Source organism: Monodelphis domestica, chromosome 5, assembly GCF_027887165.1.
Source record: "Monodelphis domestica isolate mMonDom1 chromosome 5, mMonDom1.pri, whole genome shotgun sequence".
Classification (NCBI taxonomy): domain Eukaryota; kingdom Metazoa; phylum Chordata; class Mammalia; order Didelphimorphia; family Didelphidae; genus Monodelphis; species Monodelphis domestica.
The window spans coordinates 99,000,891-99,027,758 of NC_077231.1; the positions used below are offsets into that span (position 1 = coordinate 99,000,891).

Consider the following 26,868-nt stretch of genomic DNA (forward strand, 5'->3'; position numbering starts at 1 on the left):
TTGATCCCCATGGCCTAGCCTTTATCACTCTTCTGCCTTGGAACGAATACACAGTATTGATTCCAAGACAGAAGGTGTGGGTTTAAAAAAAAAAAAGAAGAAGAAATTGGATTACTTAATGCTGCTTTGTTTCCTTTAATTAATTGCTCTTACCTTGATCAATTGAATTTACTGTATAAAAGTCTTCCCCCACCTTTTCTTGGGGTCCAACCCTAAACTAAGGTAAGAGCTTGGTCCTGATTTGTTGGGCAACTGGCATGAACTGCTTAATAAGCTGATTATGCTCAGAAGACCAAACATTTGTTTCCTTAGTCATTTTATCTTTTGCTCATTACACAACTGAGTACGGAAGAACAAGAGTCTCCACTCAACTGAATAGGGTAAGAAGCAGGCAGTGGGATACTCAACATTCAAGATTCAGTGGGTCACTTAAAGAAGTTAAATGCCTCTTGGCTGAAAGGAACAGAACCAACAGGTGTTATAATTGAGCACCTCCAAAGAGAATCATGATCAATGATATGTGTAAAACTCCGTGGAATTGCATGTCGCCTATGGGGGTGGGGGGTAGGGGACAGAACATGAATCATGTAACCATGGAAAAATATCCTAAATTAATAAAATAATTTTTTATGATTAAAAAAAAAATAAGAATTCGTAAGGGAAACCTCCCCAAAGGCTCTGCAAAGGAAGATAATCTATAAATGGGATATAGGAAAAAAATAGTGATGGAAAGATTCAAGCTCCTAATCAAGGTTATATACTCTTCTCTTCTCTTCCCTGAGATAAATGCTTTACCTTCTTCTCATGGTTGGGGATGATACAGCGGACAAAGTTGGGGTTGGTGTTTCTCAGGGTGGCCATCAGCTTGGAGAGCTGCTCCTTATAGAGTTGTCCAACTGTTCGGAACATGCCCTTCCTGGTCTTAAAGGCACCTGGCAGAGCCGTTTCTGACATGCCAGCCACTTGGTCAAGTCCAATGATTCGATCAACTGCAGAGAGCATGCAAAAGGAGATTAATGACCCGCCAAGAAAGAAGCAGGAGGAGAAGCAGACACACAACACTGGTTCTAAAAAAGGCCAACAGCCAGAAGCAGTGGGCCCTTTTTGCTTAGTCTCCACATAGATCTTCCAGACCAGTGGTAAATTAATGCCATCCTACTCTTTGGGGCAGAGAGCAATAGGCAATGGTCACCAGTTTTCATCCTCTTAAGAATGAATTCTTTCCAACGTGGTTAATTGATACTCCAATCAGAGGCAACTAGGTAGCATAGAGGATAAAGCATCAGGCCTAGAGGTGGGAGGATCTGGGTTCAAATCTGACCTCAGATACTTCCTAGCTGTGTGACCCTGGGCAACTCATTAAACCCCATTATCTAGCCCTTACTGCTCTTCTGGTCCTGGATCCAATACATAGTACTCATTCTAGAATAGAAAGTAAAGGTACGCCAATCTCCTAACAAGGACCTATGCTAGAATCAAGGAAACCCTACCAACCCAGGCCAGGCACATGCTTATGAGAAGTCTGACCATGATAATTTATCTTTATATTCAGAATTAGCTAAAGGAATTATTCAGGGGGTCCATGTTCTTCATCAGCTTTAAAGATCTTGAAAGATGTGTTACCTGGTTGACCTATGGAGAAATACACAAGCCTGTTCTTCACAACTCACCCACTTTTAAGAAGCTATTTTAAACAATGAGCTGAAATGTGATTGGATTTAAGGACATTGGCCTAGGATGCTGATGGCTATGACCCTGGGGAGGCCCTGTCTACTCTGTGCTTTGGGCTACAGTGTCCTCACATAGGGATGAGGGAGCAAAAATCAGAAAAGACATGAAGGCACCTGAAACTCTTGGAGATGTTCGATATGGGAGAAACCCAAAACCCAAAATTAGTCTAATGCTTAGTGATAAGGAGTCAAAAGCTTTGAGGATTTTCCAGTTTCTCCCAAGTCCTCATGAACCTAAGCACAGGTGACCCAAACTATGCCTCTCAGCTACCCTAATTCGTTAGGACTTGTGAAATGAACCATTTCCTTTCACAGGGAAAAGTTAGAGGTCTGAGCAATTAATTTGGGGTGTTCAACTGAATCATGTCCAAGAATGTTGGGATTCAGAAAAGGACACTTCACGAATGATTTCTTGGTGGTGACGTAGGTCCCTGTGTAGTTGGCAAAAAGATCTGTTGGCTGAGGTTAGAACTGATGACCCAGCTAACTAAATGCTGACCAATGGGAGCCCATTCCAATTCGCTCACCAAGGCTTCTTAGGCCTGGGCACTTTCCAGTTAAACTTGAGACTGCCCAAGGAAGCTAAGGAATTGCAAACCTCCTCAGAGCCAACAGTTCCTCCCTATCTCAGACTGCTGCATCTCTACTGACATCCAAGCAGTCTAATGGCCACTCTCATTGTTGGAGGGGGTTTGGGAACACTTTCATCCCATGGGACTCACAAGCACTCTAAACACAAGTTTATTTGCCTAAAGAATGTAGCAGGGAAGGAAGGGATCTGCTTTCCTAATCTACTGGGCAGTGTTTTAGGGTCCCTAAAGGCAAAGAGAAGTGGGAAGGGCCAAAAGGAGCATGGATAGATGCCAATGGAATGGAGCATGATGTGCATTCCATTCCTCACATGGCTCTAGGATGGACACACACACAAAGAACAGAACACTTAGGTGGCCCAGTCACCTGGTTCTAGATGAAGAATAGGAAAATGTTGATAGAAATAAGCTCTCTGAGTGCTCTGCATCTCTGGAACAGAGACATTAAAGCAAAACCCAAGAGAAAGACAAGGGAAAACCAACAACAAAATTAAGAGACACTTAAAAAATGGATCTGCTATGAGAACAAAAGGAATCTTAGTAAAATACCCAAATAAATCTTTTTCAAGGAGCCCCAACCACCCTCTTGAAAATTCCCCCCATTAAAAAGAAGCCTAGCCAAATACACGGAGATGATGGTAATGATTCTGGCCTGAAGTTCTCTAGGGACTACTGGGTTCATGGCTTAGTGCTGAAGGGTAGTAACTCCATCTCAATTTAAGGAGACCTCTCTCCTCTGCACACTGAGTGACAACTATGGAAACTACTTGGAAAAGGCAAGTTGCAAACCTCATTTTGGGGGCTCTCCCTACAAAGAGAGTAAACCCAAGCTCACAGAAGTAACAAATGCAGAGGATTAATTTAAGGGCATACCATCTTTCCATAGTTCAGACACAAATTTATCTGAGGACTGGTGGAGAAGTGTGGCAATATTATCATTCAGGGGGTCCATGTTCTTCATCAGCCATTCATCAGCTTTATAGTCGACCTGAAAGATGAAGGATCTTAGCCATCACAAGAACTGGGCAGACTGAGCAGGAACATGACCAATGTGAGAGGCAAAACCACAGGCTAGAAAGGCTCAGTGTGTGCTCAAGGCAAGGCTGGTCTGCAGAAATTAGAATAATCACATTAGGGACTTCAGTATGTGAACAAGTCCATGTTGGGGGGGAATGGATTTATCAAATAGAGATGACCACTATCACCCAATGGAGGTAAAACTGAAGTTTCTTAGACTGTATAAATAAATAAGAATTCCTGTTGGTTAGACCTTCTCAAATCAGGTATACCTAGGCTGAAGGAGCCCAGAAATGGTCTTGATAGCAGCATTCTGTCTTCCTGGACCCTGCTCCCAGAGGTTGGCACCTCTGTGGGGCTCACATTACACTCCTACCACCTCTCCACAACCAGAGAGGGAGCCAGGTTTCTCCTTACCTTGCCAGCATAGTGAATGATACAAAAATCAGCTTTGTCTTTCAGTTGTTTGGGCTTCTGGAATTTAGGGTGTGTGCCTTGTTCCTGCACCACTTTCTCTACAAAGCTTTTGTCTGTGGCTTTGGGAAACCAGCATTCCTCATCTAAAAGTGCCAAAATGCCAGGGGGACCGGCCTGAAGGAATCAGAGAGAACAGGAAAAAGAAATCAGGCTTGGAAAGAGGGAGAAACCAACAATCCATACTACCCTTTAGACTTGGTTTTACATAAATTCTTGGATAATTGGAACCTTGAAATAACTTGAATCTAGGTTTGATTGAGAATCAGAAAGTTCCACTTATTAAAAAATGAATTTCTTAAAGGACTGAAGTTAATTTATTTTTGCTAAAGGAGAGAAAATTATGAATTAGAAGAACTCTGGCCAATACTCCAGAAGAGAATGCAAAATCAGCATTAGCCCATCAATGCACAACAGAGGGAACCAGGAATTTAAGGCTCATTCATTCCCAAAGGTGGGAGTGCAATGGAAGAAACTCTAGAATCAAATCAAGAGACCCATTTTAGACCCCAAACCACAATGGATTTACTTATCCAAAGAGAAGCTAGTGTGCTTGTAAGAGTCCCATTTGAGGGATCTTGTCTGTTAAAAGGGGGGCCAGAGTGTACTAATAATATTGGGTGCCATAAACAAATGGACATTTCTGCTTCGAATAGCTCTCCAAATCAAAGGGCTAATAATCAGGTTATCTGTTCTCTTGCAAGGAAGAGCTTTTCCATTGGATTGGTAGAGAAATGTTTTTTTTTTTAAATAACAAAAGGGTTTACAACAAGAATGCATCTACTCTAGGGAAAAAATGATGCACTGTGCTTTCCATTGGGATTTTACAACAGTCCTGTTTTTATATATATATATTTCATGCACAAAGATGCTATCAATCACCCATCAGGGAAAATAATCTTCTGGGAAGGCTGAGTATTTGGTACTACAGCATTCATGCACTCCTCCTTGCCCACTCAGCTCTGTGGGGTTGAGAAACTAGGAACCCAAGCCTAGCCCAGCCAAATCCAGGCATGATAAAACCCCAATCTTTGATCTTACTAGCAACACACTGGACCAGCTAAATCAGCAGGCTCCTTTTTACAGATTAGCAGCTACTCAAACCCAGATGCAGAGATCAGATAGTGAGGACCCTCATGCCAAGGGGCAGTGCTTTATCGATCCTTCTCATCAGATTGGGAGTGACAGTAGGGTAAGGCCAGCCTGCCTCCATCTCACCTGGTTTGCAGGTCTCCAGGGCCCTACCACTGAGGCTATGAGAAAGTTCCTCAAAGACCAGCATGGCAGAAGCTGAGGGACTAGAACCATAAATGGCTGAGGGCTAACACTTACAGGCTTCTCAATGAGATCAATGCAGGGCTGTAGGTCTAAGCCAAAGTCAATGAAGTTCCACTCAATGCCCTCACGCTGGTACTCCTCCTGCTCCAGGATGAACATGGTGTGGTTGAAGAGTTGCTGCAACTTCTCATTGGTATAGTTGATGCAGAGCTGCTCAAATGAGTTTAGCTGTGGGGAAGAGGCCCACAGAGGGGTCAGCAAGGCCAGGCTGGGCCAGGAAAGAGGTCAAGGAGGTTAGTGGGGCCCAGGTGAGCCAAGGAAGATCCCCATCAGTCCCATGTTGGCCATTTTATGCTGACTCTTAAACCTTCCTCCTCCTGACCATGCCCCAAATCCCTACTCATATTGGGCACAGCATAACTTCAGAATCTGGGGCCATGCCTGAACCAGAAGATGCCCAGAGACCCCAGGGATTCATCAATAGCAGACATTCAGCCTACACTGATGATGTGGAAAGGCTTACATCAAAGATCTCAAAACCAGCAATGTCTAGGATCCCGATGAAGGAGGCACCCTGTCTCTTGGTCTTGTCCAAAGCCTTGTTAATACGCATCACCAGCCAACGGAACATACGTTCATATGTAGCTTTAGCCAAAGCCTCAATGGCAAAGTCAGCCTGGAAGGGAAGGGTAGATGATGGGGAGCCCATTTAAAAAGGAAAAGAGGCTCCCCCTTGTACGAATAGGGTTATAAGGGAATAAGAGAAAGTGCAAATTTATCTCCAAAAAGACTGAGGAAAAGTTTAGCCATGGACCCTGGAAAAGATTCTTGAATGTGAGGGGCTACTGAGGAAGGGCTTGTGAGAAAAAACTGTTATTGTAATTGCTTCTTACCTCTAAGCTGAAGAGAAGCAGCATCTCTGATTTGCTATCCTTTCCCTGTCTGTTTGGAGAATTGGAGGTTCCTGCTACTGGATAACATCGTGAAAGTGATCTAGTTTCCCTGCTGTTTAAAAACTTGGCCAAGATAATCCAAAGATTCTAGCATTGGGGCTTTAAGGTTTTTACCTCAGGAGCCAACCCCAGCTTTGTTTTCCCAATAGCTTGAGGGTTAACTGAACAACAGTCTTGGAATTAAATCTAGGTAAGCTAGGTAGATTTTGGGGTTTCTTAGCTAGAACAGGGAGCTGATAGGAAGTTTTGGAAGACCTGAAGAGCTTCTCTTGTGAGAGAGGCATAGACCACTGGGTTGGAGAGAGTTAAGATCTTAGTATCAGGGATACCTCATCTTGTTTATCAATTTTCTAACCTTAATCTACAAATAAACAGAAATAATGTGTTTTTCTGAAGAGTGTATCTCTGGGTTTTGCGCTCACTGGCCCAAGGAAAGTTTCCTAGGTGGATTTTCACCATTAATCCACCTTGCCCTTTCCCTAGTACCTTCTTTTTCACCCTGCAGATGTGATCCTGAACCATCATGAATTCATGGACACATCTGGAGAATCAGAAACCACTCTTCTGCCTTGTAATTGATAATTAGTATCAATTCCAAGATAGAAGGTAAGGGAGGGAGGGGGTATAAATGTGTGTGTGTGTGTGTGTGTGTGTGAAGAGAAAGAATGGCTTGCTATTGAGGCAGTGTGGTACAATGAGTAGAATGTCATATATGATACAAATGGACCCAAAGCAAGTCCCAGATCAAAGGGATCAGCTTTCCCTTCTCTGTCACTCCCCACTCCCATCAGATATCAGATTTTCCTGCCTGAGAAAAGACCTTGAGAGCACGCAGTGTGTCCGGTGCCTACAAAAGAATCCCCTCCTCCAGAGCTAGAACATGCAGTCTTCCTGTGTTTCAGACTCCTAGGGAAGTACCCACATCTATGAGTGTGGAGCACTCCACCTATTTCTCAGGTTTTTTCCAATGTGTTTATCATTTATCCCGATTCCCCCACCCATCCCTTCTTCCTCTTTTTATTAAAAACAAAACCAAACCCTGTTTGGGGTTTGAGACTTTCTGGTACAAGGAAGGAGATTGCTCAAAAGGTCAATGTAAAAACAAGCTATCAAGAAAAACCGACCGTTTTTTAAAAGTCATGAGACAATGGATATGAGGTGAAGGATGTACCTGTTCTTTGGTCTGGGCCTTCTGGACATAATCCCGTCCCACCTTGATTCGAGGTGTGAGGATTCCTCGAGTGAAATCAGTCACATTGATCCCCAGAAGATGGGAGACCTTTTGGGCAGCTGTAAGCATTCAGGATCAAGCCAAGAAAAGAGAATAAATAGACTCCTTGGTAAGAGGCAGTTAGTTGCACAGAGCAAGACAGCTCCACCCAGCCCCTGATGCTCTCAAGACCTCTGGGCCCAGGGCCCTAGCACACACTTTTCTTGCCTCTTTCACTTCCTCCTCAGCACAAGCCTATTCAGGCCGGTGGGCAGCAGGTCCACACCCACTAAGGGCACCCTCTCCCATTGGGCAGCTCCTTCCTCTAAGCTACCTGAGTATTCCTGGGGTTTGGGCTAGATGAGTCAGTAACTATTGCTTTTGACAAGCCAGAGGACCACCAGGCCTTCCCATCTACCATGACATTACCACTCTAAGGGATGTCCCCATCTCTGTCCCTGCCTTCTCTAGGATCTGAATCTCCCTTCCCCAGTTCACCCCTTTAGGCATGCTCAGGGCTTTAGCATCTGCACCCCTGCTGGACCCTCAGGCATCCAAAGCCTCACTGGTCCCCTTGAGAGTACAAGCTTTCCCTCTGAGCTTAGATAATTTTTTTCTCCAAGTTAAATACAACAAAGATTTTGCTCCCAGATGTCCAAAGGCAGAACTATGGAAGGGCAACTGTTTCAGCATTCAAAAAAGGAGCCTGACTAGAAGGGACAGAAAGGGGAAGCTGGGCACATCTTAGGAGAGGTATCAATCCAGGAGATGGATAGGCACAAAGGAGTGCCTATTGCTCCTTCCTCTGGGGATCTCCAAGTTCTTATTTCCTAACTCCTGTTCTCACACCAACCTCCAAGATGAGTCCTAACTCTTACCTGTATTGTCTGGCATTGAGGCCTGGTCAGTGTTGCGTTCCTTCTTGAAGGCTATATTGCCAAGCTGAAGGACCCCTGAAATCACTTTCAGCAAGCCTGCAGAGGGTGACACAAAGGTCAATTAAAGGCCTGAAACATCCCAGAGAGGCCTGACAGGTCACATTCATTCAAAAGAGCTTTGGGTCCCCACCTGACCAACCCTAGATTAATCTTCACACACATGTGACAGGTGAGCAGGGGCTCCCTGACTTGATTTCACCCTGCCTGTCCTGCCCTCTCTCTATTGCTCCCCTTGTTGAAAGTCTGGATTTTCTTCCAAGCCCAACAGGGGTTCCATACCCCAACATACACCCTTCAGAAAGCCACCCTCGAAGCTAAACTCTTTACCTTTTACAACCCCACATCTATATATGCCCTCCCCTATTCAAACAGCAGTCCTCTTCTCTGAGGTCTCTCTCCCCCTGTTAAAACTGCTGGGCATCTTTGAGCAGACAAAAAGGATTGTTTTTTACATCTTTCTATTGAATAGAAGTGGAACCAAATTGTGACAAATAGTTCCCTTCTCATCCAGTCTTAAGTGATTCCAAAGTTAGGCCCAAAAACAGAAGAGATCACTACATTTCTAGATGCAATCTCCTCTGAGCCAGACTGAGATTATGCAATTTGACCATCTTAAATCTACACTAGGTCAGTGGGAGGGACATAGCCTTCTATTTCAATAAACCATGTTTCCTTCTAATGGAAAAAGATCTGAGCCACAAAGGTTTCTCTAGGCATGAAAGTGAATGTTTCCCATTCTAAAATCAACCAGTGAGTTTATCAGTGGCCCAAAGATCTTCCTTTCCATTCAACTGGCTGAAAGAGACCCAGCTCTCTAGTTTCCTCAAAAGACAACCTCTAGAGAAGTCTGCAGTGGCTGGAACAGAGCCATGGACTCCAATGACATTTACAAGAGAAAGAGAATGGGAGTAGGGGTAAGGAGGGGGAGGAAAAAGAAGAAGACTGTCCTATCACCTGGTCTCCCTTCTTGCTGATGCTCAAAGATGTGAAGAATGGTGATGAGCCAGGCCTCTGCCCTTTTCCCAATTTCTTCCTTGATTTCTACCCATCAAATGAACTGAATTTGAACACCTTGCTATCCCAAACTTCTCCCTCACTAACAACAGCTCCATACCCATCTGCTCCTCCTCCGGAATGCTCATGATCCTCATGGCTTCCATGGTCTCCTGGAACATATCCTTGTCTTGTTGGCCAGGAATGGTGACGTGCCCATTGGACAGGAAACGATACTTGTTGTAGGGTTCCAACAACAGATCAGCTACCAAGGTGACAAGGAGAAGGCAAGAACACATGAATACCCCAGGGTCACAGCCTGAAAGCTGGAGGGGATGCTAGAGATCACCTGATCTAGGCCTTTTACTTTAGCAAGGAGCAAGTGGGGCTAAAGAGTGGATAGAAACAACCCTTCTAACTATATGTGTCGGAGTGAAACCATGGAGCTCCAATTCATGTCCCCTTTCCAAGAAGTAAGACTCTCTTTGTCTAGGGAGTCCTTACAAGGGAAGGGCAAGATTTGCCTTAGTTCTACTAATTCCCATACATACTAGGAGCACAGTGCTTGGCCCATAGCACTGTGAGCTCTTAGAGCATTAGCCTAAGCACAAATATAAGACCAGAAACAGAGGAAAAGTCCCTGAGATAACAAGGGAAAATATCAATAAGTCAGTGCCTACCCTGCCCAACTCCCAAGGTCAATGAAGAAGGAAGGCTACCCTGGTAGGAAACCCAGTGTGCCAGTTAAGCTGAGATAAGCCAAGGTACCCAAGATAACACTTTTACAATTCTGGTTTTTGGGTAGATTTTTTTTGAGCATTAGAAAATATGTATTTGGGGTGGGAGGAATAGGTAGGCACCTTAGTGGACTGAAAGCCAAGCCTAGAGATGGAAGGTCCTGCATTTAAATGTGACATTGGACATTTCCAAACTGTGTGACCCTGGGTAAGCCACTTAACCCTCACTGTCTAGATCTTATCATTCTTTTGCCATGGAACCAATACACAATACTGATCCTAAGACAGAAGGTAAGGGTTTTTTTTTTTAATATGTCTGAAAATATGAAAGTTATCCCTCAGGTTGGGCTTACTAACTGCCTCCCCGACTTCATCTGGTTCCTGCTCTACTCACAGGGTTTGGGCTGTTCCCAATTACCAACAACTCACTCTTTAAGTGTTCTCCAGCCCCAGACAGCAAGTAATAGAAGATATGGAAGGTTCTTTCCTCCTTGGCTTGTCGGATGGCTCTCGATTTCTCTAAAAGATCTTTGAGAATGTCAAGGAACTATTCTGGGTAAAATGCAACAAACAGGGAAGACAAACTCCCAACAGAAGAAGCTAGAACTTTATCAGTAAAAATATGTATAACAGAACTAAAAAAGTGGCTTTTGTTTTTTAGAGGAAAGTCAATACAATCTGGGATCCAATCCATAGAAACCAGAGGGTCTAATATGCCCAAGCGTTTACTTCATAGCAGTATCCTGATTAATTTAATTTAAATATCTGTTTTTATAAGGGGATGGACATACAAAAAAATTAAGTTTCCAAATAATCTAGAATCAAGTTCTGAAACCAATATGGTGGCCAAGTGTGAGATTGTCTAGTACCTCAAAGCATTATACTGCAATGAAGAACCTAACTCCAAATGCAATGATCCTCACTCTACCAAACGCCTTTCAAAAGATAAATACAGGTATCCCTTTCATATTGTGACTTTTCCCATTGTGGTTTCTAGAGATCGCAGGTTGGCATAAAATTTGGGGGGAGTTTTGCAGAAGTTACAGATGACACACAAAGGTCAACAGCTGACACAAGAAAAAGTTTAGGAACTCAGATGCGCATACTTAACCCCAAACTTACAGTGAGGTACTATATATACCCCATAAAAAAAGAAAAATTGTATGCTGGTTCAGATCTCTGCCCAAGGAAGAAGACAACTGCCCCTTGAATGGAGTAGCTGGCACAGCCAGGAAGAAGTCTTCTATGAAGCCCTGAGTCAAGCCAGGCTTATTCCTTCCTCTTCCACTTCAAAACCCATGAAAGCATCAGCAGCAAGGATACAAGTCTCAATATTGGCTCCAACAATGTAACCATTGACATCAAAGTTGATTCGAATGAACTTGCCCTGAGGAGAGAGGGAGGGAGAAATGAGAGAGGTTCACCACTGGGTCCCTATACTCTGGTCACTTCATTCTAGTTGGCTAGAATTCGGCTAGGAAAGCCTGAGAGCTCACTCATCTAAAGGGCTCAGCACATTCACCGACACTTCTGAAGGACTGGGCATGGCTCTATCCCTCTGTAGCTGGCACCAGAGTAATCATACTAAGAAGAGACCCTATTAGATACCAGTCTGGAAATAGGGCCAGTTCACCTAACTCCTTCACCATGGGTAAAACTTGGGAGGTGGTAAAGTTCTTCCATGCCCAGGCCTGCCCACTTCCTAGGCAAGGAAGAGAGTCTCTTATTGCCATGTCCTTGGGGAATTAAGTTTTATGTGGACATCAGACGAAAGCAGACCTAGGCCAGTTTAGCAGGGGAGGCAGGGCTAAGTAAGAGAACTATACTTGAAACCAGGACAATTCTTCATTCCCACATGGGAATACCCAATCTAAAAGCACCCAGAAGTCAGGACTTTTGGCTAAACAGGCAAGAATAGATAACTGGTTCAAGCAAACCAAGTTTTCTGCCATGGCACCATACTAAGTATGAGAGGGAGGTGTGGGAGAAATACCAAGAAGGGCCCAATCAGTCTGCAGTCTGTCCTGAAGAAGTACCCTCTTTAAATAAGCTAGAGGCATACAAGATCCATCCAAAGTAGATGCTGAACTGGGCTAGGCCTTTGGGTTGGGTTTTGAAGGGAATACAAAAAGAGGTTAAGAGGTGGAGGGGAAGAGCTGGGGAGCCACAGCAGTCACTCACAAATCGGGAAGAGTTGTCATTCTTCACAGTCTTGGCATTACCAAAGGCCTCCAGGATGGGGTTGGCCTGCAGCAGCTGCCGTTCTAGCTCACCCTGGGAAGGAATCCAGAGAACCAGTGAGAAGTCTGAGTCAAAAAGTCCCTTAGCCCATGAAAAGCAGGAAGTCACAGAACCTGGCACACTCCTCGTGCCCCCAATCAACAGGCAGCAGAGTTTTCCTGTCAGTGTGGACCTCACAGCCTGTGTGAGCACTAACAGCCCTTAGTCTTCTTGGCATCTGAAAACCCTAGCTGGGTTTGTTGAAAGGGAGACCCTGGGATGGTGGAAAGTCTGCTCCCTTCCTGAAGACCAGGCCTGAGAAAAGCCCATCCCCATCCCACCATGATTCAAAGTATTCATAGCCAGGGGCATTCAGAGCGGCTTAAAGCCAGAAAGGTTGGTGATCTAGAGTTCATCTAGAACCATCTTCGCATTTGAAAGATGAGGAAACTGAAGCCTACAAGGGGAATGCCTTGCCCAAGGTCTAGCAAACACTAAACTTCAGGTCAAAGTTCTTCATCTACAAATTGGGGACAGCCCTAATTGCCTACCCTGAGGCAGTGTTTGTAGGCTTTGAAGGACTAGAGGAATATGGCCCTTATTAGCAGGTGCAGAGGGGCAGAACCTGGCATGGGAAAATCATCTTTCCAGATTCCAGAGCTGGAAGGGACCTCAAAGGTGATCTAGCACAATCCTCTCATTTTACCAAAGGAAACAGGCCTGGAGAGATTTTCATGACATGTCCAAGGCCATCCTGGGTCTAAGAGATAATAGAATGAGGTGTACTCTGGCCCTCAAAGGCATCATCCATACCACCCTGTGTCCTGAAGAAGTTGTCCACTCTCATCATTGGGCCTGGGGTTCCTGATTTGGCCTATGGACCATAAGGCCTTAGTATGAAAAATACCCAGCCATGATGCTGGCAGTGACTTTTAACTGACTTTCCCATCCATGACACAGAATGCTTGTCTCAGCTGAAGTTATCAAGTGCTTCAATCCTTCCAGCTCCACGAGGTAGAGGTGACAGCATTGTCATCAGCCCATTTTAGAGATCAGGAAGCTGGAACTGGCTTAGAGGGCCTAGCCTAGGCTTACACAGGGGAAATCTTGCACAATCTCAGCACACTTGACCATCCATCCCACTGGCTCTAGTATGTGTCCTCACAACAGGCCTGTGAGGCAGGCCAGGTGATAGCCCTATTTTACAGTTAAGAAGTCTGGGTTAACAAGAAGAGTTAAGACTCTAGTCTAGGGCTCTGGGGGTCTGATTGCTTTTGGCATCTCCTCATTTTGGAATCAGGGCCAGTCATCTGCCTGCTCATCTGAGTGACAAGTGATGACCACTGAGAAAGTAGCCCTGATTGACCTTCCAGCTATTAGGTTGGGAGAGCTCCATGAATTGCAAGTAGTGAACTGAATTCATTTCTAAGAGAAAGACCAAGGCCAGGCTCACTGAGGGAGAACTGAAACAGTGGCAGTGATCTCCCTGACTACAGCCTTACAGTACACAGGACCCAAATAACATGTGTTTCCAAAAACCTTGGCTGCATCGGGGTGGTAAGCCAAGAGCAGAGATTTCATCCTCTTAACTTTAAAAGGTGGCCAGATCTTGGGCCAAAACTTCTATAAATAGGAAAAGAAAGAGAAACCTTTCATTTCCAGACAATGGATTAGCAGTTCAATGCCTTACTCTTGGAGAAAATCTCAATAGGCCAGACCACAGAGCTAAAAAATGAGAGTACCACAGCTTCACAGATGTTTTTGGAACTAACAAAGACACCCAGCTACCAGGCTTCCTACTCACTCTTCAACTGCTCATGGAGAGTTGGCTTGGGGAGGCTAGTTGCAAGCCCTTGAGAGCAGTCTAGGAGGAGGTCTGCTTCCCACCCATTAGCTATTCCTCTCCAGTCACATGTCTATCCATCCTACCAGATAAGTTGCCCCATTTTTTTTTCCTACTGAGAAGAGGTGGGCACCAGGAGCCTCTATCTCTCCTTGTAGGCTGTACCTTCTACCTACACTCAGAGAAAGCCCCCAGACCTATATCTGTGACGATGAATAGTGACCATGGAACAAAAGAAAGGCAGCTGAGTCGACCCCAGAGCACTGAAAATCAGGACAACTAATTGGTGGGTTTTCCTTTATTTAAATCTAATTAACCATGCTGGAGATTTTATAAATGCAATTAGCTATGCATAATTATGAGTTCTTCTTATGAGCAACTATGAGTTCTTCTTAATTCAGTTTCTAGAAAAACCGAACATGTGCCTTAGTGAATCCTGCCTGTGCGCCCTTAGCCTGGGCAGTTCCTTGCAGGCATGTGGCACAGATCTCTAGAAGGAAAGATTAACTAAGCCACTGGCTTGAAAAATTAGCATGTCCATCCAACCAAAGGTAACACACTCTAAAAGTGACAACAAGGCTGAAAAGCTGAAATAGTGTCTAGGCTTCAGCTAAGCTTCCTGAAAGGTATGAAGGTATGCCCAGAAACGCTGACTCCAAAGCCTTCTTTTCCTTCCTCCTTCTGATTATTCCAAATCCATACAAGTCACTCCTGACCAGTCTCTGCATTCCCATCTAGTTGAAGAGTCTTGAAGAGGGAGACGACCTACTCCCCAATACAGGGAATACCACTGAGGATTTAAGAAATATTTTAATTCACTGTAACAAATTTTTAGAAAGACTAGTTGGAGACCCAAGCCTCAAGACTCTGTTTTAAAAATAAGCCTCCTAAAAAAGTGAAGAATGGAAAATAAAAGGGGGTGGAAAGGAAGAAAAAAAAACTTTTAAAAGTTTCTAAATATAACTATGATGCCCCATGGAAAAACCATCAGTCGTGCAGGGTTTGGCACCCAGAAGGTTCCACTTGGTTCACTTCCAGAAGTCTGTTCTCATTAAGACGTTAGAATGTCCACACCCCAGGTCTACATGCAAAGATACCACCCCCTACTTGGGGCTATGCTGCACACAGCCTGCCAGGAGGACCAGGTATCAAGAGTAGTGAAGGACCCCACAAGAGCCACTAAGGATACCATGGCACAGGTGCTTCATGATGAAGCTCAGAAACATGGGTGCACGTGAGAAAGAGACACACACACTATCATGCTGAAGACTGACCAGAGGGAGTCTTTCTGAAGGCTTGGCTTACAATAGGGTGGGCAGGACAGCCTCCTCACAACCTCCCCAAGGACAGGTCACAGATTAGGAAATTTCAGATGGACTGTGCGAGGCCAAGTTTCAAGTTAAGCGCCCTGGGGCATGGATCACCAAGGAACAGAGGCTAGGCGATGAGGTCCTGGGACTAATTAGCTATGATGGCTCCTGAGCACAAAAGTAGGTCACTCTGAATCACAAATCTATAGCCTTTGACCTCCCCTCCCAAGAGTCAGTGAGCAGGGGCTATGAGAATTGTTCTAGCTGCAGGTGACAGGGTGTGGAGTGAAAAGCTGCTTGGGGAAAAAAATCAGGACACACGATGGGGAGAACACACATTCCTGGTGCAAAAACGTGCAGTAAACGTGCGGCTCACCTAGCTTGAACACGACTGATGAGTTCGACCATAATCCATCAAAGGAGGGGGGAAAAAACGTATGTAAGATAACTGTGGAGGGAAGCAGCCCTACACAGTCCCAGTGTCATGGAGCACACACTGGGAATTGATATCTGCACCGTGACACCAGTCTAACCCAAGTGACAGACAGCCTAAAAGCTGGGCATCCTGAGGGACCCAGCTTGCAAAGTCATCACCTTCCAGGTCATATATCACATCTCTGAGAGCTACTATAGTCAAAATCAAACAAAAAATCACCACTATTACCCCCTCCCTGCATCCTGGAGCCCACCTTGGGGTGAATTCTCCCCAACTCAAATCATCAAATCTATACTTGACAGTCTTGCTGGTAAGAACTGCCAGGGTCTGGATTAAGCTGGCAAAGCCTTCAATAACAAAGGAGCTGAGCTGGGGGCAGCTCAGAGTACCAAACAATGTAAATAAGATCAGTCTTAAAATTTTCTTATTTTTACAAAATTGTTTTTTCTTTCTTTTTTTTAACCTGTTTTAAGAGTGATTTTCCAGAAGAGGTAGGAGAGAAATGTAACATAAAACCAAAATAAATACATCAATAATGATGGCCAAGAGTCAGCTGCTGAGGTGGCCAGTTTATGCATTTACTAACGGTATCTTCCTGTCACTGGTCCTACAAAAATGCAGTGATAGGAGCCTCAAGAAGAAAAGCTTCCATGCACATTTCCCAGAGATCGTAAGAAGTCTCTGGGGACAGCTAGTTCTAATGGTCTTTTGCCCTTAGCCTCCCCCACCCCCCAGCTTCTCTATTTCCCAGGCTCTGAAATCCACAATAAACCAAGAAAATTTTGGTCTCCCCTAATCACCCGCCCAAGATCAACCAAAGAACAGCAAGAGACAGCCCTTGCTCACCTGGTCCTTCTTGCTCTTGTGTGAAGATGCCACGTAAGCCAAATATTGAATGACCTTCTTGGTGTTTTCAGTCTTCCCAGCTCCTGATTCACCCCTGACAAAAAGACCCCAGGAAGGAGAGTAAGGAAAAGGGCTCACCAACTCTCCCCAACCCTTCCCCAATTCTGTGTGTTGATGGCAAGTGGAACCCGTCCACCCAGAGTACTGGGATGGGTAGACTCAGGCTTCTCTCCACCTCTTATCTCCTCCAAACGTTTATAAAGTCTGCCCCCTCTCCTCCTCTTCCTTTCTAGTCCATTCTGAATTCTGTTCTTCAGGATCATGAGCTGTATGGACTTTTGATGTATTCCTAGGTCCTTCTGAACTAGCCAATGTAGTAAACTCAGCTTCCCCCCTCCAATTCTATTTCTGTATTGATGCATTTGTAGACCTTATCTCATCTTCCCAATTTTCTGTTGTGCCTCCCTCTTAAAACATATCAGTTCAGGAAGGCAAGAGTCACATCAAACTGGAAGCAGTGTCATGGAGACAGTTTCTCTATGTCCCAAGTCCTAAGTTTCAGCTTTACTATGATCACTGTCTATTCCTCAGGCCAGGTTATCCCATAGCTGATTTTCACATCCTCTCCAACCCCCCCACTGCCAGACCTCTACAGTCACCACAGCCAATTTCCATTCTGGTTGCTGTTAGAGACTTATAAATCTCTTCTACTAGCCTATAAAGCCTTCTCTTTTCACCCTGTTCAACTGTCATGGGAGTTCAATTTCCTTAATGACCAGAACGCTAGCTAAAGTCAAGCACTGCTTTCTGGAATCACTGCAGAGAGAGTTTCCCATGCTTCTCAGGAGGCCTGGCAGAAGTAAATGTGTCCACAGCCTGGCCAGGTCACTTGGCAGCTTTCATATCCAAATGGTTTAGGAATAAATTGTAGGCAGCTGGGGGGTCAAAGGGACTTAAACTTGTTTAAGTTCCTTCAAAATGTAATTTGGACTAAAACCAAAATGCTTTATCCCATCAACTCCTTCAGTATAAGAGAAAGCTTGCTTTCCCCTTGTGAGAGGATGATGGTATGGCTTGCAAAGTCAGAAATTCCTTGTAGCCATATAGTGCAGACTTCTATCTGTTTGTAGTCAAATGCATCATAGGTTTCTAACTTTCCTTTCAGGCTTACTTGTAAATCACTCAAGTCACATTGTTAATACAGGAGCTCTCACAGACATCTGCTCCTTGGGGGGAAGATAAACTAAATCTCCTGCTATGAGATAAAGACCATTCCTCCCCTCCAGTGGAATCAGATGGCATTGAACTGAACTGAAGGCCCTGCCACTTGGGAAAATGAATCAAGGAAGTGGAAAACATTCTTAAATGGAAGATAAATTCTTCATACTACACAAAACCCAGCCCTTTTTGAATACAGGATAGGCCAGAAAACAAAACATAAGACACAGCATCAAGACAAACATTTAGAAAACAAGAAGCCACTTACGTGCACAGAATGGACTGGTCTTCTCTATCTAAAACAAAGGAAATGAAGGGTGAGACGGATCAGAATGAGTTTCCGCTTGGTACAAAGGCTCTTTGTTCAGCTCATGGAAAAGGAGTATTGCCATTTCCCCAAACATGAAGCTTGAAGTGCTCCTCAGTCAGTGTGGCCTCAGAAGTTCAACCAAGTGAATGTGGCCACATATCCCAGGTAGTAGGGCCCTTTAGGGTAGCAATGACAGTGGGTGAGCAGCCCCTCATACCTCCCAGGTGGCAGATGCAGGCTAGATGACAGCCAAATCAGAGAGGACCAAGGCAGAGTTCTGTTACCTTTGGAGCCTATTTTCCTTATAATATGGCCCAGAATTTCCCTCCTATCCTGATTTATGAATAAGCACAAGAGGAAATACAGGGACACCTGCATCCCTGGACTTACAAAAATTCTCCTGCATCAATCTCCCTCCTGCCTGGATTATGTGGACTTTGCTAAAAAGAAGACAGTTTTTGACCTAGCAGCTACCAGAGGGCTTAAGAGCAGGTCAGAAGAAGAGAAAATAGTGGAAAGCCTTTCCCTAGGTTACCTGCTCTACCACTGTGCCCTATGACTTAGGAATTCTAGGGTTCCCCTTCACCCTCTCCTATCTTGTATCTTCTGCCTCCACAGTCTCATTCCTTTTGTGGTAAGTGTAGTCATGACTCCCTGACCTTCCTGAGGAACTGGTAGGAATAGATACGGTGCTGTGCACTTAGCTCCCTCCCTAAGTGCATGATTCAGTTTTTAACAGACACTGCTGGAGCTGCCATGCTGCTAGGAAAGGACAAAATTCCTCCCTTCTGGGAAAGGACCTGTTTGCACAAAAATATCAATAGCTGCGTTTTTTGTGGTAGCAAAGGTTTGGAAACTAAAGGGAGGTCCCTCAATTGAGAAATGGCTGAACAAACTGTGGTCTATGGTGGTGATGGAATACTATTGTGCTGTAAGGAATGATGAACTGGAGGATTTCAGAAAGAGTCAGAAAGACCTCCATGAACTGATTCTGAATGAAATAAGCAGAACCAGGAGAACATTGTACACAGTTAACTGCAATATTGTGGAATGATCAAATATGATACTTTGTTACAAACAGCAAAACAATGGTCCAGGACAATTCTGCCTCCAGAGAAAGAACTGGGAGTAGGGATGCAGATGAAAACTTATGATTTATCACTTATTTGTGTATGTTTTAGGGTTTTGGTTTTATAAGATTATTCACTTACAAACATGAATAATATGGAAATGTGTTGTATGTGATAATACATGTATACCCAGATTGAATGGCTTGCTAGCTCCAGGAGGGGTGATGGAAGAAAGGAAGGAGATAATTTGGATTAAATAACTTCAAAGAATGCATGTAGAATTTGTTATTAAAATTTAAAAAAAAAATTTTTCCCCCAAGTTCCTTTCATCTCTTCCTTGGCAGTCCCTCCAGAATTGTGCTACTGGACCACTTACTGGAATGCCCAATAGAAGCCTAGATACCCCCCCACCCCCACCCCCCAGCTCTGGATGACATGGAGGTATAATTAATGCCTCACATGCATATGGCCTCAGGAGATGAAGTCAGTCCTCTGATGGTAGTACAGAGTGACTGCCTTTGCAAAGGAAGGCTTAATTTCTAGACAAAAAAGTAGGAGGGATGAGGGGCCCTTCTACTACCTACCATCTCTTCAACCATAGACCATTGATAATTCAGCAAAGGAGATTGGGGGAGTGGGGGGTGGAGAAGAAGAGACTGACAACAATGGTTCATTAGTCTTGCTTCAATCTGCTGCTCAGCCCCTCACCCCAGACTCCAGAGACCTCCCTCCATCTTCCTGGGGGTCAGCTTCCTCTGCAGGGCCGTTTAGTCACTGCCTCCTGAAGCCTGCAGGAATGTACCTGCGAGTCCCAGCAAGTCTAAGCCACAAGCAGGCGGTGGCGGCTGCTGCTACCATAAAAGGAAGCATCCCCCCACAGCCTAGGAGAAGAACGTGCCTTCCTAGCCCTGTTGAAGGCCAGACCCCAGGAGAGCTGGAATTCTTCTAATTGTGTGAGGAGGAGCCAGATGCTGGGCTGGCAACCAACAAAAAGCCAGGGTTCTCCTTTGAATGCAGCCACAGGGTCATGCTGCTTCATCCAACCTATAGAGGCTCCCTTTGCCTGCTCCCACCCACTGGGCTTGGTACCTGATTCCTGAGGTGGCCCCGAGTCATTAACACTCCAGAAAAAGAAAGAAAAGGTGAGAGGAGAGGAGGCAAGATTGGTCCCTTGGCTGTCCCCCAAGATCTTGTTTTGCCCTGCTCCGACTCAGGCCCACTCTGGGACCTAGTAATTCCCAGGACTCTTGCCTTTCTTTTGGGATGATCCCATAAGTTATGTCCAAGCCTCCCTTCTTTCAGCAGCTATAGTTCTCTTCTTTTCAGACCATAAAGTAGGTAAGCAGAGTGGAAAGAAGTCCCCAGACATGGTCAGGGCCTGACATACCACTCCATGTCAGTGATGAGATCACCACTCTTCTTTGGGGCTCTTGTTTCTTCACCCACAAATTGTGTACAAGTTCCTACAGATACTATCCCCTGGGCCAGTGGCTTTGCTAATCCTCTCTCATCTACCAAACTGTGCTTTCTATATCCAGCAGACAAATCAATCCTGCCTTTTTTATCATCAGATCCACATTTGAGGGGTTTACTCCTCAATGAACATCTTTCCACTCTTGCCTTTCTCAAAGGATACCATACCACCACATGCTTCCATTCCTTATGCCTTGGCTCAAGGCCTTATTTGGGCTTTTGGGTATCAGGGCCTCCCTTCAAACACTCTTCATTCCTCCCTTTTGGGGAGGAGGCAAGAACAGCCTTTGGCTAGGTCCCAGTAGGCTGTATGGAGTCACTAGCGATCCCTCTGCTCAAAAATGGATTTGTGGCATGAATAAATGTGAGCTTAATGTGTCCTGCTTCTCTCCCACCTGCATCCCTGCAAGTTTCACAAGGAAGTTCCCTTCACTCTCCACAGGAGTAGAAATCAAAGCATTTGTGCCTTCAGGTATCTGCTCTGGGTTTCTTCTTTAATCCAAAATTTGAATTTAAGATACCAGCACCAATTCTGATATAATTAGACTTACTTACTGAGAGATGGTTGTTTTTTCTGTGAAAATCCTGACTACTTTAGCATTGAGCCTGTGGGGATGAGGTAACATCATCCTTCAACTGTGAGTCAGCCTGCCCCCACAGGGGTGAGGAGAGACTAAACATCCAGGTGTTTAGCCTCCCAGTCACCTACGGAATAGAACATCCTCCAGGCCTCATCACTCCCTTTCTGAGGAGCAGCTCAGGAAGCCATTTACCTCCATAAAAGGCAAGGCTAAGTGTTTCTCAGAATACTGACATCAGCTCCAACAGGAAATAAGCAGAGCACAGAAGGCTAGAGCACAAACGCCCAGACCCTGGCGATGACTAACTCATTCAAAGACCAAGTGGTGACCAGTCCTCAGTGCTTCTGTCTGTCTGAGCTCTCTGAGTAGGCTTCTTGAGAAAAGGGGCTGGGCCAGGTCCAACTGAGATCAGAGCTTGAATGCTATATGGCTGCATGACCCAATGCTCAACAAATCAGAAAAATCTGAGTTTTGAAAAAAGCTCTTTAGGCACCTCATTTCTGTCTCCAGTCTCAAAGCACCTTCTCTTCCAGGATTAGCCCCCTCAGGCAGGGCAAAGGGCAGACAGCAATCTAAAGTCATATCTGGAAGGAAATACCTCCAAAGAGCTGGCTTTAAGCAGATCCAGACCCCCCTTCTTCCCCCAACTAAGGACCCAGGGTCAAATAAAGGATCAAATGAGATAATAAAGACAAAGGAAACTGTAAAATACTCTAAGAACAGAAGATACTATTATTACTATTGTCAGAAAGGAAGGAGAAAATTTCATGGATCTGAAGACTTCAGATCTATCATTTCACACAAATCTGACCTGATCCAGGATCAGCCCAAGGGCTAGTGCAACAAATATTCTTAAGGACCCACTAAGTGACAGGCATTGAAACAATCTCTACTAAAAAAGTTTTAAATTTAATTTGGAAGAGAAGTGAAGGGAAGCCCTCCCATTCTCCAGATCCATCTAAAGCACAGAGCTTCAAGCATTTCAAAGTCTTTCCTGTGGATTCTCCTTTATTAGATTCCACCCCCTTCCTCAAAGCACACAGGAAAAATGGGACTTGACCCAGTAGCTCATAAAACACAACATTATTTCCTGAGCCAGAAATCAAAATCCTCCTGGAAGAATAACCTGAGCAGCAGCACTGGATGTTGAACTTCAATAAACCTTCATCAGAAACCTCTCTTTCCCAAACTGCACTACTGTCTCCAAGAGGGCCTTGTTTGGAAGTGAAATGGTGAAGAGAAGGTCTAAATCGCTGGTTACATGAGTCAGCAGTTCAAGGGAATCTATGTGGCAGGAGAGAAGGGCCCTCTGTCTGCCTTCTTAAAAAAAAAATCAATAAAACACTAAAAGGGGAGGAGGAATGTCACAAGGAACCAATGAGGGGGAACTGACAGTCTGATGACTAAATCAGAACTATTGATAAAGACCTCATGGAAGGAAGTCACCACTCCATCTGGATTTTAGGGAGAAATTAGAGAAGTTCAAAGGACGACAGGTAAGATCCCATGGCTTAAAGATCTATGCCCAAGGGAAACATGAGACACATGAAGAATCCAAATGATGGTGAAACAGGTACAACTTTCTCAAGAACCCTGAGGAATCCAGTGGAAACTCAGTGAGATGTGCAGAATGTGGCAGCAAGAACAAAATGGAAGAGGAATATAAAAAGGGGATGTGCTCCTGAAGAATGGCAGGAATGCTAAAGCTTCAAACAAGCTGATGCTCAACTAACCAAAGGGCCTTTTTTAATAGCTATACTGGGAACAAGATGATGACAGAAGGGACAAAGACTGCTGTGCTGCTGCTCAGGATATGAGTATTGTGAAGAGAAGGACAGAGAAGGGTACAGGAGACTGAGCTAGTTTGGCAGCATCAGCACACTCATAAGCAGATGGAGCTTTTTTGTCTAGGAATAGACTAGGAATAATAGGGGTGTTGTGATCATTGTACTGGAAATACAGTAGAACCTCTTCAGCCAAGATTTTAGTTATCCCCGGTCATCCATGAAGCTCAAGAGGACTGGTGGTGGGTTTCAGTCATCTATTGTCAACAGGAAAGCTCTAAAATCCACCTGTGGCAGTTGCAGTCTCTTCTGCTTTCATGTTCACTTTTTTAGAGTTCTTGGGAGGAGAGAAGTGTGGAGATCTCAGAATGCCAAAGCAGAGTGGAGAGGCAGAATAGAGAGAGTACAGATATATGGGCTCAGCAGGTGTTGCTTATATCCACAGATCTTACAGTGTATCATACCCCCCTGCACATCACAACCCTACTGTCTTGTTATATAGAAGTCAGACTGGATGTTGTTCTGCTTGGTCTAGGAGGGAAGAGCTAGGAACTGATAACTGCATTTTCAAGGAGACAAATTTAGGCTTTGCTGTGCAATGAGTTTCTCCTAACAAGAGGTGTTGGTCCAGGGGAGGCAAAATAATCATATATGGAGGATGTATGAGAGGGGATGATTTCTGCTCAGGCCTGAATTAGACCAGAGGAGCTCTCAAGACAGTACAATCAATACACATAGTGAGCAACAGTGGATGGGGCACTTACTTATCAAAAGGGTGCTGTAAGTGTTAGGTGCAGAGGGAGTCTCCATTTATAGAAGAGTGAGGCCTCAAGGAACTCTGCCCAAGAGGGAAAGGACATCAAAGGTGGCTTTACACTACAGCACATTACAGGATACCTGCATTGCAAACTGAATTGTTTTGGAGGTCATCACCAACCTAATGCCCTTTCCAGCTTAGTTTCCCAGATTCTAGTAATGGCTACCTCTAGTTTCTATGGTAATGGCAAGTATAGCCCTTAGAAGTACAGCTGCAATATTGTACAATGATCAATTGTGAAAATTTGGCTGCTCTCAGCAATGCAATGATTTGGGACAATTCTGAAGTACTTATGACAGGGAATGATATCCACCTCCAAAGAAAGAACTGTTGGGTGCAGATCAAAGCATACTATCTTTTACATCAGTGTATTTATAGTTTTATTTTGGGGTTTGGATTTTGTATGTTTGTGCTCTTACAACAATGACCAATATAGACATGTTTTGCATAATACATATATGACCCAGATCAATTGTTTAACTTCACCAGGAGGTGGGGAGGGATGGGAAGGAGGGAGACACTTTGGATCTTATAATTTTGGAAAATGTTTGTTGAAAATTATTATTACAAGTAATTGGGAAAATAAATTATCTTTAAATTAAAAAAAAATACAACTGACTCTTAGCCAGGAAGACTTCCCTTTATGGAAATGGAAACCTAAGCAGCAGGGTAGGGACCCCAAAAGACAAAAGGCACTCAGCATTTGGCAATGGGCCAAAGAACACAATTTGTCAAAGAATAGTTCCTCCCAGTGAGGAAGGAGTAAAAGAGAAAAACAATTAGATAACAGGGCAGAGGTTCAAGGCAAGAAAGGAGAAGGAAACTGGAACAATACTACTTGCAAACTTTGCTCAGAAATTACCAAAAGAACCACCATTGGCTTTGATAGCTGAGGTCCCACAATTCTACTGGTATCGTGGAAGTCCAACCCAGCAGCTTAAAGAACCTTGGTCCTTAGGGCAGCTAGGAGACTGACACTGCTCTCTGGGCTCAGAGAAAGAGCAAGGCTCTCAATGGCATTCTTGAGCATACACACACAGCTACTCCCAGTTCATCTTGGGCTCTGTGCTGTCTCTCACTGGTACCAGTTCAAACATTTTAATAAGAATGTCATCCCTTCAGAAATAAGGCCATCCCCCGTAGACTCTAAATGAACATCCTAGTGCAAACATTAACAACATGAAAATAGGTTTTGACCAAGGACACATGTAAAACCCAGTGGAATTGCGGTTACCAGAAGGGGTGGGGGGAAGGGAGGGAAAGAGTATGATTCTTGAAATCATGGAATAATGTTCTAAATTGACTAATTAAATAAAAAATTTCCCAAAAAAAAGGCCATCCCCAACCTGAAAAATATAGCAATTACTCACCAAAAAGTAAGTTCCACAGAAACAAAGACATTTAAGCCTAGAATTGACAAAAGCATCATCTCCCGCCAAGACTCAAGTACTTCTCAGAGAAGCTAACAAAAAATATCCATGATTGCTAGTCCTTCCTTGCTCATGGCATTGTTTCTAATCCTTTATGTATTAAGTCAGAAAGAGAAAGTAGCAAGTACAAAGGATTATAATGTAGAAGAGCCAATCTCTATAGGCAGGGGAGTTAGCATCACCAGGAATCTTCATGGTTCTTTTGCCACATTTATTTTATTACAAATGGTGAAAATTTAGGAAAAAGTAAATAGGCAAGGTGAAGGATTGCTAGCCAAGAAGGAAAAGTACAGAAATGCAGAATGTGTTAGGGATTTTATCTGATTTTTCTTCTTTTGTTGGTTTTGTGGGGAAGGAACCAAGAGAAATAATAACTATGCATTCAAGCTGGAAGGAACTGGAGAGATCATTAGTCCAATCTTCTAATTTTACAGTCAAGATAGCTGTGCCAAGTAATGGTTGAATAAACCATGAACATAATGGAATATTGCTATGCCTTAAAAATGAGAAATACAAAGAAATCAGAGAAAAATGGGAAAAGTTGCATTAAATGATGCAGAGTGAAGTAAGCAGATTCAAAAGAAGTTACACGATGATGTCAATTTGAAAAACCCAACCAATCACTGCAAGGGAACAAACTCAGGTCAGACCCAAGAGGCGGTGTTATCATCCTAACAAAGATGAAGAACATATCTCCTCTTTACTAACAACACACCTGCCACAAACAGCTAGTCAAGGGGACCCATTAAGGGACAGCCTTGAGTGGAGAGTTTTTGTTCAAGAGATGGTTATAAAAGTTTTGTGTCAAAATAAATTGGATCCAATTTTAACATATCATTATTCTACAGCCCTCCAAAGGGCAGGATGCACACCATATGAGGAAAACCATATCTTTGAAAGGAATCCACTTTAATCAAAACTTAAGCTTTAAAAAATAAGCCCAAATCCATTTTGTAGACTGGCTGACAAGCACGACAGCTCCAGGATGCAGGCAAAAGAGACTTGTTGCCAGTCTGCGGAGACACTTATACACTTAATCAGATTTCAAGGCCCCATCATTTTGTCATTAGGAATATACTGGCCACCAAAGAAAATCAATGCTCCCCGCTATGAAGAAATCAACAGGGCTCGCTCTCAGTCTCAGTCTCTCTCTCTCTCTCCTCTTCCCTCCCTCCCCTGTCTATCTCTCTTAATGCAAGCTTCTTCCAGGTTAGGACAAGGATTTCTTTCCTTTGTGTCTCTAATGCCTTAAACAACTTCTGGCACATAAAAGGCGAATAAATATTCATCAATAGACCAACTGACTAATTTGGTAGAACATCTTAGAAAACTGCCTGTTATAGCTGGATAACTTCATCTTCTGTGACCAAACTGGTGAGGAGCTTCTCCAATTCTGAAGCCAGGGGACTGTCACCAGTTCTAAATTCTAATCTATGGTGGGGATGTCACTTTAGGATTAAACTCCAGGTCCAAAGTGCTCTACCTAGCTCAATGCATTTCCAATTAAAACTCCTTTTAAGGTAAAGATCAATAGGTCCAATGACCATGAGTGCTCAGCCCTGAGCACATAAGACAGTAATGTGTGAGGAATGTGTCCCTGGCTTAGGCCC

At 44.1% G+C, this 26,868-nt stretch overlaps 1 protein-coding gene across 2 annotated transcripts in view; it reads right to left on the minus strand.

Moving 5' to 3' along the window:
* MYH9 (myosin heavy chain 9) overlaps positions 1 to 26,868 on the minus strand; it is an 89,353-nt gene that overhangs the window by 19,300 nt on the left and 43,185 nt on the right. For both annotated transcript variants that reach the window (XM_001375963.4, XM_056798886.1), the window contains exons 4-16: positions 18,062 to 18,089; positions 16,576 to 16,669; positions 12,102 to 12,194; positions 11,244 to 11,307; positions 10,350 to 10,448; positions 9,305 to 9,448; positions 8,131 to 8,226; positions 7,214 to 7,332; positions 5,613 to 5,765; positions 5,144 to 5,317; positions 3,755 to 3,928; positions 3,194 to 3,308; positions 796 to 989 (exon numbers count right to left, since the gene is read on the minus strand). In XM_001375963.4, the coding sequence (XP_001376000.1) occupies positions 796 to 989; positions 3,194 to 3,308; positions 3,755 to 3,928; positions 5,144 to 5,317; positions 5,613 to 5,765; positions 7,214 to 7,332; positions 8,131 to 8,226; positions 9,305 to 9,448; positions 10,350 to 10,448; positions 11,244 to 11,307; positions 12,102 to 12,194; positions 16,576 to 16,669; positions 18,062 to 18,089 (1,547 nt within the window). The remainder of the gene's footprint in view (positions 1 to 795; positions 990 to 3,193; positions 3,309 to 3,754; positions 3,929 to 5,143; positions 5,318 to 5,612; positions 5,766 to 7,213; positions 7,333 to 8,130; positions 8,227 to 9,304; positions 9,449 to 10,349; positions 10,449 to 11,243; positions 11,308 to 12,101; positions 12,195 to 16,575; positions 16,670 to 18,061; positions 18,090 to 26,868) is intronic.